Source organism: Euprymna scolopes, chromosome 3 (assembly GCF_053919585.1).
Source record: "Euprymna scolopes isolate OS-2025 chromosome 3, ASM5391958v1, whole genome shotgun sequence".
Classification (NCBI taxonomy): domain Eukaryota; kingdom Metazoa; phylum Mollusca; class Cephalopoda; order Sepiida; family Sepiolidae; genus Euprymna; species Euprymna scolopes.
The window spans coordinates 109,099,610-109,113,543 of NC_136484.1; the positions used below are offsets into that span (position 1 = coordinate 109,099,610).

The 13,934-nt window shown below is 36.6% G+C and overlaps 1 protein-coding gene across 1 annotated transcript in view; it reads right to left on the minus strand.

The window, feature by feature from the left end:
• Positions 1-202: 202 nt before the first annotated feature.
• Positions 203-13,934, minus strand: part of LOC145262124 (atrial natriuretic peptide receptor 1-like) — a 65,815-nt gene continuing 52,083 nt past the window's right edge. The window contains exons 17-20 of the mRNA XM_080119804.1: positions 9,268-9,310; positions 6,344-6,391; positions 5,188-5,256; positions 203-330 (exon numbers count right to left, since the gene is read on the minus strand). Coding sequence (XP_079975930.1) covers positions 254-330; positions 5,188-5,256; positions 6,344-6,391; positions 9,268-9,310 — 237 coding nt within the window. The 3' untranslated portion in view covers positions 203-253. The remainder of the gene's footprint in view (positions 331-5,187; positions 5,257-6,343; positions 6,392-9,267; positions 9,311-13,934) is intronic.

Genomic DNA, 13,934 nt, shown 5'->3' on the forward strand with positions numbered 1-13,934 from the left:
CAAAATACCCGGGCAACACCGGGAACCCATACTAGTTAGTAATAGAATTTTTAGAATGTGAGAGATTAAATAATTATTTCCACAGTTAAACAACGTCACAGCTCACACACACACACACACACACACACACGCACACACACACACACACACACACACATATATGTTGTGTAATGATAATCTAATCTAATGCAAAATCACAAAGAACATTAAGAACTAACAATTAACAATGACGTAAGCGCTTCTTTGTTTCTTACTACATATCCAGACGACAAATAAGTGAAAAATGGATATGAATGGTTCTACTCAGCGTCTTCATCGCATTGTTGCTTTCTGAAAAAGAAAAAAAAAAGAAAAGCTGCATCATGCAAATTAAATATTTCATTTAGTACATGCAGTCACTCCGTCTGTCAGTGGATCAGATTTCAGTTTTAAATTGCATTTTAAAGATACATCAATGCATCTGTATTACTCTCACATAATGAGGGCCGTATTGGATGGAAATGTTGCACACATAAGGGTTAAAGGTGACGCCAGACGGAAATTGAAAAACCATGTGACACCTGAACGAAGAATTTCTGCCTCTTAGCTAGTGAGACTCACAATGACAACATTGGTTTTATACACGCACTGGGAAGTGGAAGCATAACACGATTTAATGTTACATGACCCTGGGTTCTTGCTTCTCTGTAGGTACGTAACCACCACAGAAAACGTCAGAGTGACAGGTTATTTTTACACGTGAAGTGTCAATACGCCTTATTTTAAGGTAAAATAGTAAAAATACCAAAAACGATAGACATACTGATAGCTTGTCTCGCTACATATAGTTACATAGTGTGCACCTTCCCTTATTTTTTTCCTTGAAATATCACCAGCTAAGAGGCAGCTAATCTTTGTGTATAAATCATGTTGTTTTGTGACTTCCGTTTTGGATCACCTCTAGCATTTAAAGTGTTACTCATTTTTTTTCATTCAAACACCGATCTCACTATGTAACGGTAGGCCCCACCCCTCGGATGTTCGCGTTTTAGTTTGAAATATAATTTTTTTCGATGTATCAGTGCATAACTCATTCATTGGTCTGTTTACCTGTTTGCAAGTTTGTCACGCAAAAGTCTGAAAAAGCATTTTGTTAAGAATTTTTTTATACTAATAAATAACTGCTAACTCAGGCCCAAAGGCCACTCGTGAATGAGGGTTTAGCAGACTGTCTGTTCTACGATCAGCGTCACTACGCAAAAAGTGAAAATAACTGATGAAATGGATAGAAGATACTGTAAATATTTGTTTATATTAGATTTGAAAACAACCATGTTTTAGTCAGTTGCGAAAGAAAAAAAACTCTGTTCATGGAAGTTCCACTTATTTTTGGTATAGAGCGAGAAAGAAAGAAAATTCTCTGATGTGGTTTAAGGTGGATGCTTTCCTGTTGTGAATGCTTAGCAGAGGTGAGGGGTGGGGTCAGGAGATACAGGCCCAATCGAGAATTTAACATAAACACAACGATACAGTAAGGAAAGTCTATCAACATCTCATTTGCATGAAAGAGCAGAGAATAAATCATTTCCCACTAGATTGTGAAGTCAGTTGTTACACTGTAAAGACAAAAAAGAATGCTCCGAGCGGTATCTTGCCAGATACAAGAGGAGTACTTACTCTTAGGACAGATCTAGCTCTATACAGATAGAGTATTGCGCAACGAGTAAGAACTACCTATCTATTTTCCAGCAATCTTTATAACAGATTTGATGTAAGTATTCCATTTTTAGTATGAGACGTAAAAGTCAGTCCTGGAAAAAAAATCTTCAGAACTTTAATTACATTCTCTACATGAGGTTAAAAGGTCAACTGAGTTTTGAAATACTAGTGCACGAGTTGAAGCGCACTTTTTACTTCAAAAAGTGCCTGGGAATCTCATCGGCATATCCTGGTGGGAGCGCTTCGGGAGATTAGCAATAAACTAACTTTTTTTTCAGAGATACGATACATCCTTCGATGGTGGACCTCCCAGGGCTGAGCAGTAACATACACAACTAAGCCACTGTCGAATTTTGTGTTTTTCTTGGCACTCGAATAATAGAAACTTTTACTAAAAGGTCTGAACTTAGGCCATATTGGTAAATCATCATATATGATTCCAAAGATTCTATTGTTGGCATGGTCTTTTTCGATATTCTTCTAGTTGGAATTCTTTCTAAAAAGGCATCGTACTTATGGGGTGAACCACGTGAAGGTTGGCAACATCGTGAATGAATTTTTATTTTTTGAAGTATCCTGATACAGGGAGACAAATAATCATTCAAATACGATCCTCATGACGTTACTTTGCTTTGTGAGAGAGAACATATTTGCATCAGGGAAGATCATTTTGCATGATAACCGATTAGAGAATCGTAGTACCTCTATAGTAGTTAACGCACATAGATGTCATCTGCAATTGATAGACGTTTTTCTAACCTGTACGTGGAGAAGACGCTGCCATTAATGATGAAGTGAATTATGGTTATGGCTAGGATGATAGTTATGCTAGCGTTAGGGTACGGGTAAACCAGTTTCAACTTTCAAGAAAAACTGGTACTGGACTGACTGTTTCCCTAGAGTCTCGACTAAAGGATTATCAAACTTGACATCAAAATCTAACCCATCATAGGCATAGAACATGAGCCTACATTAGAAATGGCTTTTCATGTGGTAGGACATCGCTGGAGAATATCCTAGTTTGCTTTATATGTACTTCAGAGTAGTACTTGCTCACATGACAGCCATGTTCATATTTCCCCTCTATTGCCCCAATGACAGATGTGTTACTATCTGGGAAAAATCGACCACATTCTGTGTACGAATCCCTCGATTAATATTCATATCTGTAGAGACTTCAATGTTTAGAATTTTTAATGGTTAGACCACTCAAACAAGACGGATGATGAGGGGAGGTACTATCATAATTTCTCACAAATTGTTCACGAATGCAGCTGTATGCTCCACTCCGACAGACAACATGCAGGTCTCCTTGACCGTTTTCTTACAACTTACCCAGAAATGTGCTCATCCTCTGTTCTGTCTCCATTGAGACCTTCCGATCACTCAGTTGTCTCGGTTAAAATAAAAACAAAATGTAATACGTCCTCAGATGTACCTCTCCATCGTTCTGCATATTGATACTCTATGACTGATTGGGATAACTTCCGAACATTTATATCAGATGTACCTATGCACTACATGTTCAAAAAGAATGTGTCCTTTGTAGTATCTGACCCCGACTGAATGGTTAATTGTCGGTATAGACCGCTTTACACATTCCAAGAAGATCCAGAAAATGCCTAATAGCCAACCGTAATTCACCCCAGAACGTGTTGCTGCCATCGCGCACAGAGATCAATATATACGACTATTTCAATTAGCTCCAACGTAATAGATGTTGTGAAACTAAAGCTAGCTTTAGGATTACCAGCAACCATTGTAAAAGAATAAAAATAATGCAGTTTTGGCAAAAAACAAACAGGGTCCTGAACAGAAACATGTCCTCTATCCCGATCATCATGAAGAACCTGAGGTAATTTCGTCAGCATCTGACAAGGCAAAACTCTTTTCCACGAACTTAGCAGCAAATTCTACCCTTTGCGATCAATTTAATTTTTACTGTAACTTGAAACACGCTATGCGTCATACAAATATCTATACGCGATGTTGCCAAACTTATCAAAGACCTTGATTTCAGTAAAGCAACTGGCTCCGACTGTATTTCAGTCAGCGTGCTCAAAAAAAGCTTCAACTGGAACTAGCTCCTATCCTATATTACAATATTCTTTAAACGTTGCTTTAAAGAGAAATGTTTCCCAAAACCCCGGAAAACTTTATTAGTCTGCCCCGTATTTAAAAATTCCGGAGATCGCTTATCTGCCTCTCAATACAGACCTATCAGTCTCCTGTGCATCATGAATAAGTTGCTGGAATCTGTGATAAATAGAGAAGTAGTCAATCACATCAGCAAATATAACCTGCTCAGTGACATACTATATGGTTTCCGTTCTGGGAAATCTACAGCTGATGTACCAACTGTTATATCACATCGTTTCTTGACATATCAGGATTTTGATAGAGTATGGCATCTTCACAAGATCGCCAGTTATGAAATTGCTCGAAATGTCCTCTCAGTTATTAAATCCTTTCTCTCTAATAGGCTTATAAGAGTAGTAGTTGATGGGCAGAAATCAGACATTCATAGTATTAATGCTGATGTCCCTCAAAGTTCCATCCTAAGCCCAACTCTCCTGATCTTTATCAATGATCTTCCACATCACATTCTTAGATCATTTGTAGACATTTATGCAGACGACACCACAATTAATAGCAACACTTAAAAAAAGTGGCTAGGTGATTTTAATGCATCGAAAACCATTTCCTTTCATCATAATCACTCCGACCCCTCCTCACGCCCCGTGTTGAGGAAGCTCCATGTCTTGACAAGCGTCTGGGACTGAACATGACTTCTGATCTCAAATGGTACACATGCATCGAATCTGTTAACTGGGAAAATGTTTGGATCATTCTCTCTCTCCAGTTTGTATCTCACTGTCGATGCAATCCGTTATCTGTATAAGAGCCAGGTATGCCCTAAAATGAATTACTGTTGCCACATCTGGGCAGTAGCTGCTCAGCGTGCCCTATCTTGTATTGATAGAGTTTAAAACCGGCTTCGAAACCTAGTAGTTGATACCCTTTTCTATTCCCCGCAACCTCTTTCCCACAGAAAAGACGCTGCAAGCCAGTCTCTACTCTATCGTTATTTTCAGGGCAAGTGCTCAACTGAACCCCAATCTATGGTTCCCTCTCGCAAAACTTTCACAAAAACACTCGACTAACTACAACCACTATATACGATTTTCCTCAATCTCTATCTGTGCCTAAATCTAAACGCAGATTCCATGAACAAAGCTTCTTTTCTAGAACCGCCTTCCTGTGGGACACTGTTGCGCTGGCCTGCTTCCCAGTTGAATACAACATGGTCACCTTTAATCCAATGTAAACAAGTTCATTTTGAGCCGCCCCCATAAATAATCAAATTCTACCCAATTTACACCATTAACGATTACTACACAACCATCTTATATTCATTAACCCTTATCCTTGAGTGGCTTTCGGGCTTTCATAAGTGGCGAGTTTCAAGTAAAAAAAATAAGCACTCACCTTGATTCTGATTGGTTACAATAACCAGTATTATCTGTATCTTCTGAATACGAACATTGTGTTCCCTGACTGAGAGAAAAAAAAAAATAAATTACGTTTTTACAAATTTGTCGAAATCTTTGAATGACGTCAGTTCAATCTATACGATTATATTTCACGTAAGCCAAAGGTCAGACGATAGCATAGCAAAAGTTTGAGTAAGATATTTACACCGGTGCCTTCTCTTAAATTAGTAAACATCACACAAAAGAAAACTGCTGAACTAATGAAATAAAATACATGTAAAAATGGATAAAAAAATTAAAAAGCGTACGAATTTATAGATATCGAAAATAAATGACAACAAAGATTAATGTATTTTTTGTTAAATTAGATATTTTGGCCATTAAATTCGAGGAAAATTCCACTCTACTTAATATATTAGATGAAATTATACGCGAAAAATATACGTAGAAGCATAAGATATTAAGTCATTTATTTATTCACTATTGTGACATGTATTATTCAGTTCCTTCAGTTTCGGCTGATGTAACCTCCGACCGTTGCAGTGACACACAGAACTTTTTCAGGGCAGGTGCTCCAGTGAAAAAAAAAACGGCAAAAATATTGTAATGGTGAGGCACAGGCCTAAAATACATTCCTCTGAAAAGGGCACTTTAAAACAGGAGCAAAGAGGCAAATGCTTAGACACCCCTATACCCCCCATCCGTCTGCACGTCTCTGGACCGTTGTGAAAATGACAGTCAAGATGAGAACAGTAGCCCGAAGAATCTAAATAATACGAATAACTAATTCTCATCTAAAAAAAATTAGAAACGTAATATTGTAATGATTTATTCCCTACTTCCTTTGTTACAGCTTGTTTTTCTCATTGGTATAATTTATTCGCCGTTCGGATATCTCTTTATTCCAGTTGCGTTTTTGTTTTATTTATAAATATCTGCAATTTTGTCGAACTTTCTTCTTGTTTACTGCTTCCTGCTACATATAACCTTGTTCTTTATGAGACTAAGGTCATTAAGCACCTTCTGTCTTTACGATAATGATCTTTGTTTCTTTTTTTGCTCTGTACCTTGCTGAAACGACTTCCATAAAAGTACGTTTTTAATCAATAGTTTTATGTCAATTAAAGCAAACAGAAAACAAAAATACTTACCTTTTTTGCAAGTAAGTTGGGGAAAATAAGTTAGACTCGGTATCTTCGCTGAAATGATTAAAATAATTTTTGAATAAACAAATATATATATATATATATATATATATATAATTCTTGACAGTATATGTTTCGTAGCAAAAAAATCAATCACTTGTGCTACGAAACAGATACTGTCAAAAACTTTAAATAGCAAGTAAATTAAAGGAATAAAATTATAAGATGGTCAACATCATGAACTTTGAAATATAGATTTTTGTCAGTCATTCATTATACAGCTATATAATTACATTGAGTTTCTTAAATAAGGATTAGTCTATATTATAAGGAAATAAAGTATATTTCCACAGAAATATATATATATATATGTGTGTGTGTGTGTGTGTGTGTGTGTGTGTGTGTGTGAGTGTGAGTGTGTGTGTGAGTGAGTGTGTGTGGAAATACGTTTTCATATTTCACCTTTTTTATTTATACCAATCCTTGATTTATGAAGCTCAATGTAATTACAGAGCATATTACAGATAAATGACAAAAGTCTATATTCCAAATTTCATGGTGACCATCTTACAATTTATTCCTTTAAGTACGTTAACATTCACAATTCTTGACAGCACCTCTTTAGTAGCACAAAATCATTCATTTAATTATTACATCAATCAATGAATCTATTTCGCCCTTAACTCCTCAGAAGAAATAGCACCTATCAACCCATCAACAAAAAAAAAAACTAAATAAAATAATTTTCAGGGCAGGTATTTGGCACCCAGTAAATACCCCCCCCCCAAAAAAGCTAAATTGTTAAACAGCGTGTGATATGTGTTAGGTAATAACAAATAACAGCATAGCAATGTTCTTTCCTTAGTGGCAAAAAAATATTATTAAAAAAAAAAAAAAAAAACCTCAGCGTCTAAACATTGTAGTAACCTGTGATCTATTTATGATAAATAAAATATTAATAGGTGACATGTAACGAAAAAGCGTGTAGTGTGGTATGTGACTTTATAAAGTATGAATTTGTAATCATGTAATCATTTACGTACGGAGAAGCCGAAAGTAGAAGCTGCGATGGTTCAAACCTGTTCATTAATTGTCATATTCCGTACTATTCTAATATGTGGGAATATATATACGGAATAGCATACAGAACGGGAAGCATAATTTAGTTTGTAAATTCGAATAATTTCGAATGTTCTCCGTTTAAGTGAAGAATTTATAAAAAGAATAAAATAAGAATATATGAATAATCATGGAAAGGTTTTACAGAATACGAATGAGTCTGCGTGTATGTCACATCTAATCCTATATTCTCCTATTCCTCAAATACAGTAAGAACGACTGGAAGAATAAAAGTAAAATTGAAGGAGACGTTCGTTATTTATATTTAAAATCTATTTAGCATGTAGCCATTAGTAAGAGTTAAAAATTAAATAATAGCATTTATTTAAGCTGAAGTAAATATATTAAGGACATTCTTCTGTGAATGTTAAAGAAGTGGGAGTAGATACTTGTAGGGGAGTAAAAATCTCTGATACGTTATTTGTGCAATATGTAGTATAGAGAATTCTATATACTGATCTGAACTACAATCCATGCAAATTAATGAGTGCTCAGAAACTGAACGAACGCGTCTTGGAGGATGGTATGTCATGTTGTGACACTGTTCTTAAAAATATTCCTGCTATGATTTTTTTTAGTGGTGGTGTACTCTAGAAACCGTATTCAATATTGTATAGTGAATAGAGGTAACGAGTTAGACGATGGCATTTTTAAAATTAAATAAAGCAAAACGTGTACTCCTTTGTTTAAACAATAATAAAATTCATTGGTTTTGTTTTCTCTTTTTGCAACCTTTTCAATGTGGGAAGTATTTTTGCGACACTTTCTATTAATCTCTCATACAAATATTAAGTAGTGTTTTTTTTTATTGCGAGAAATTTCACAAATATTTTTCGACATATTAGCAGCAACTACAGCAGCAGCAATATAAGGATGAGAATTGACATACTCAGCTACTGCGCGAGCACTGCTCGCATAAAACAGTGCAGATTAGTTAAACTTGCGTGAAAAAAGACAAAACGAAAAGCTCAATTTGTTTTTTCATTTTTCTCACCCTTTTCCCATTTTAACGTCTTCATCACACGTGCTGCGTAACTCTCTACATTTTTAAAAAGTTAGGAACGTGCCCAACACATTCTATTCTTTCCTACTGTGTTTTGCTGTTTAAAAAAAAAAAATTTTGTCTTCAAAAAATACACTATACATGGTGTCCCAATAAAATGTATACACTCTTTAAATGATCACAAAAAAAAAAACATTTATTATAAGAAAGAAAGTTTCATACATCAAAATATTGTGAACAAATATAAATACCAGCTAATTGTTGAAAGTGTTCACATTATTGGCCATTGTGGTCCAGGAACAGCTGACAACGCTCACTGAAAAATTCCTTGCGGGGTCAAATCTAGTGAGCGTGGACAGTACTCGATACTTCCTCTTCGTCTTAACTATTTGTTTCTCAAGTAACTATCAAGATATGCTCTTACATCATGATGGGGAATGGTTCTGTCCTGCTGGAAGTGCCATTCTTTTTTCCTAAACATCTTTTGGGAACATGGCATATAAAAACAGGAATAAATTAAATTTGCATAATTCTCTTTTTTTTCCAATAGTTACACAGGTGCCCATAACATACAGTTGTGCCTCTTATTTTTTCTAGTTTTTAATTTTTTCTGAAGCCGTTCGGTAATCCGAACGAAACTGGTAAAACTCTCGTTTTTGATTATATATTCATGTATTAAATTTGTTTTTTATTTATTTTTTTTCATACATCCTGTCTCTACGTCATTTCACTTTATGATATATCGTGTATTTTATACTCGTCACTCGTACTTACAAATCAGACGGATTTGGCAACTTTTGATTAAAACCTCTTTTCCCGTTGAGCCAATATGTGGACATGCGCCCTTTGCCCTGAAACAAAAACGAATTTGCAATTTGATGATTAAACGTTAATTAATTTATTTAACTAACGAGTTATGATTTATCAAAGTCAATAATCATTTAGCAATAAGCGTTAATTAGTTGAATGATGACAAATATTATGAGAGGATTGAGAAAGAAGGAATGGAATAAACAAAATTTAATAACTTTTGAAGACGATTAATTGCATGTATTTGTTTACATGAAATTTCAATACGGCCATGTTGTAATTTGCAGGGAAGCATGCTCAAGGTAATGTCATCTGCAGGTGGGCAAACCTTGGAAAGACATTCTGTTAATCCAAATTCCGGTTGGTATTTTGCATATGGATGAAGGAAATGAACGTTTTTTTGTAGTTGTGGTAATAAGATGAGTTCTTGCAATTAATGTGTTTTTCTTTTAATGAGAATCTGTTCAAACCAGACGTGAAGCCACTTGGTAGAAGGAGATAACGAAAGAATTATGATTATTGCAAAGAGTGTTAATTCCTGCTGATCGTAGTTTTGAAAAAGACCAAGGTTATACGTATGAAGAAAATAATCAGCAGGAGGAGAGATATACAAGCACACTGTTATTGAGGAGGAGTTATTGAAATGTGAACAAGTGAAGCATGCATGGTCCCACGTGAGTGCACAGTGAACAAGGCATAAAAAAATGACTAAGTCCAGCATTTTCCCTCCCTCCCATTTAATCCCAAAAGTTCCAAAGGCCTTAACATATTTAAAGTTTTATAAAAATCCAAGGTATCAAGTTTTTTAAATAAGAACAAAAATGTCAAATTTAGCCATTTTAATCCGAAAGGCACCCCTGGGGGGGGGGTCAAACGAGGTTTTCCCGAAAAATCCGTTCTGTTACATTTTTCTTCATATCATGTTTAATGTTTGTGCAAAATTAAAAAAAAAATCCACCGCGTAGTTATTTAGAAAAGTGCGGACAGACGAACGGATAAGGGTGAATTTACAGTTCCACCTTTCTTTTGTCGGGAGACCAAAACGTATTACAATAAGTCATCTGGACAGTGAATTAATTAAGACTTCTTAACAAATGAGTCTAACGAGCTGAAACCAAGGAAACGGTGAATAAATCAGACAATTTTAAAGAATTAAAAGAAGGAAGAAAAGATTGGAGCTCAGTCGAGCGCCTTCATGGAAATTGCGATTGAGTAGAGCGAGAATAGCGACATCTCTTCTGTGAGAAAGGGGTTGTATGAAGAAGAGATCACCACATGATATTCAGATGTGGCAAGAGTACTTCCTCTTAGGCAGCGTCTGACTTTTATATAAGTAAAACGATTGCCTCTAGAGTCAGTGTTTCTGGGACGGGTAAAATGATCAAACTACTTTTCTCAACGACCTTAGCAACATCCTACATGATTTGTCCTTGCATGTGGTTAAGAAAGTTTACGAATTGTTTGAACAGGGTAAGCATTTCCAAATCAATAGAAAGTTGCAGTAATTTTCTTTAAGACCAACCAACAATCATGTGAATCCCAGTCAGATGTTAATGTGTTATATTTTTATTTTTATTAAAATATGGAATAATCACGTTGACACACCAGCTCCCGTCAGATTACTGAAGTTAAGTAACGTTAAACCTGGTCAGTACGAAAATGGTTTACGATTTGGGAATTCCAGGTGTTGTATATGCTCTCCGCTTATCTTAGCATTGTTTCCAGTCAGTCAGTCTCGGACCTCTTCTTGCTACTGGACCCAAGCAGTGCCAATTCAGGAGAGGTGTGGTTTGAGATTGTGCAACTGTTGCTTCATAATTACACGCGCATCTACCATTACAGAGATGTCCATATTCTCTTGAGACTGAACGGAGACATAGCATATATTTTTATTTACAGATACGCTTATAACTTATTATACACCCATCTAAAACCCATGTGTCTGTTGACAAAATCACTCTGGCAACGATCTTAGTCATTAAGGAAGTTTCTTTTATGGAAATTACTCCAGTCAAGACATGAATTCACTTGATTTAAAAAGCTAACAAAAAGACTCCTGGATTAAAAACTAGTCAGTGATAAGTATTAGATGGTTAAATTCCAACCCAGAAAGCTGTAATTCTCCCTCCTTTGTCAAGAATACTACTCATCGAATAAAAATGAAAAAATAGAGAAAGCGAGAGGTACAAGGCTGCCGAAAATAAACCCAACGTCTACTTTTCTACTTTTAATAATAAATGAGGGTCACAGAAAAAAAATCAGAGGAACGGGTTATTTTTGTGCGCGTAGTGTGAGAGAGAAAAGGACGGATAGATAAACGGAAAGACCGTCTCGCTACACCTAGATATATTGTGTCTCATTGGGGACGACCTTCTGGACACTTTTTCTCTACTTCAAAAGTCGCCACAAAAGAGAATGTTTCCGTCTGTGACACGCGACTTCGTTGAATTTCGATTTGGAATCACTTCTGATTTCTAGATGTCACTTAACGTTTTCCATTCAAATAACGACCTTCGTAACGTAACAGGTAGTGAAACATGTTTGCTTCAGAGCTTCGTGTGTTTGAAGACAATAATTTTTTTTTTTAATACAGCTTGGTAAAGTGTCGATACACATGATAAATACAATATGATACAGCTTGGTAAAGTGTCGATACACATGATAAATACAATATGATTGGCGAGTGTTTTAGACATCTTGTGGCCAGAAACCACGTGATGTTGCAATGGCCCACGCGATTCGAGAATATGTTTACTATGGAGACGATAAAATTACTTATTTATATTATTGTCATCATTGCCAATATTATTCTCGCCTTGGGTGTTATTTTTACAACGTTTTGACTGACGTAACCACAATATTTTAGGTAAATCTAATACAGAGGATATCAAGTCGAGTTCGAGAATCTATAACGAACTTCAGCCTTCACCTTCTATTTAATCAATGAAGGGGTTATTTTTCTCGTTCCTTCAGCTATCACTGGGTAGAAATGTTAAGCAAGTAAGAAAAATCCCAGCCCCTACATTGTAATGATCTCTAGTTGTCGAAAAAAAAACCTTTACTTTAATAGTTTCTTCCCTCAAATTCCCTCCTGTCCCTGCTTCCTTGATTTGACTGACATGTAGAAGTGCAAATGTAATATGAACAGACCTTTTGTTCCTTAACTCTTCAAATAGTGTCTCTGTAGATTGTTTCTATTCAGTGCAATTTATTCGGCAAAGGTTAAAACATTACTGTTTCATCGCCATTAAGAAGGCCGTGGGAAGAGAGAAAAAAGAAGAAAAGCAAACGAAAAGGTAGGAGGTTTGCTTATTTTTGTTTTACGGCATATCAACCCTTTTCAGGTTATTTAATGCCGAATCCAGTGATTTTGAAGAACAATTTTTTAATCGAGTATATTTGTTTTTTTTTTAAGTCGGTTTCTATTTAACCCATAGTTGGGACCCTAACAGGTACTACCACTTCGGGTCAGAGTGGACCTGGGAGCAATGGCAATTAAAGGGTGGTTCCACACTCCCCAAAGCCCGCAAGCTGGGGTCTCACCATCGGATATAGTTTAAGGTCATATCCAGGACCGAAAATCTGCTAATTTAGATGGACGGAAATACAGTCGACCAGCACCTGTCCAACTTCGTCGTGATCTGATCTGTTGTTAGTACAGTGACAACTTGAAGCAGCAGTCTGTTCCAGGGAGCCGATACGCGGATAGAAAATGCAGTTTTTTTTTTTGTCGGTTTGGCCGAAATCTCCAATGAAACTACTCCAGGTAATTTCTTCTTAATAAGGTAAAAAATTTTTTAAAAAAACAAAGCTCGCGAGGGAGGTTGTAATGGCAACGAAAGAGGTTATAGGCCAAAATTAGGTCGCCCTTCTGCGCTCCGAGAAAAGGTTTAGCCACTGCAGACTCGAAAACGTCGCACCGACCGGGTCGCCCGCCTCTACACTCGCTGCAAATACTGAATGTCACGAAATAGGTCTGAAGACGACGCTTGGATGCAATACTCCAACACAGGTCGGACGAGCGATTCGTACATAGGAATGAGTGAGGTTGGTGAAAGAGCGCTTGATGAGAAAAAAGATTTTGTCCCAAATATAGGGTGGAACGACAAAGTCGTCCTAAAGGAAACAGCACTATACTTTTATTTTAAAACTTTTAGTAAAAAAGAAATTCAGGTAATTTAATTATGTAATAAAGCTGACATCTATTCAATGTAACCGCCTTCAGCCTCAATCACCGCCTGGATACAGATTAGGAACTGTAAGCACGCCTTTTCGACAAGCGCGTGCGAGAAATCTGTGAATACTCGGCATATGGCGGCGATCAAGCTGACTTTGGTATTGTGGAAGATCATGCCGGTAATATTTCGACGTATGACCAGACGAAGTCCTCCAGTGGGTTCAGGTCGTGGGAGCAGGTGGGGGGCAGTGAGAAAAGGGTATTGAGTCATAACACTTCTTCTGAACCCAAGCCTGGGTATCTTTGGACTTGTAGGCCGATACCTAGTCCTACTGCCACAGCCACGGTTTGCCAAGCCACCCGATTCCAGCAGGGAATCACCACACTATTCAGCATATCTAAGTACACTTTGGTGTTGATTTACAAGACGACTCCGGAGATGTGTGGTGGCATGATGTGACCCTCACTTAAAACCACACCAAAAGCCA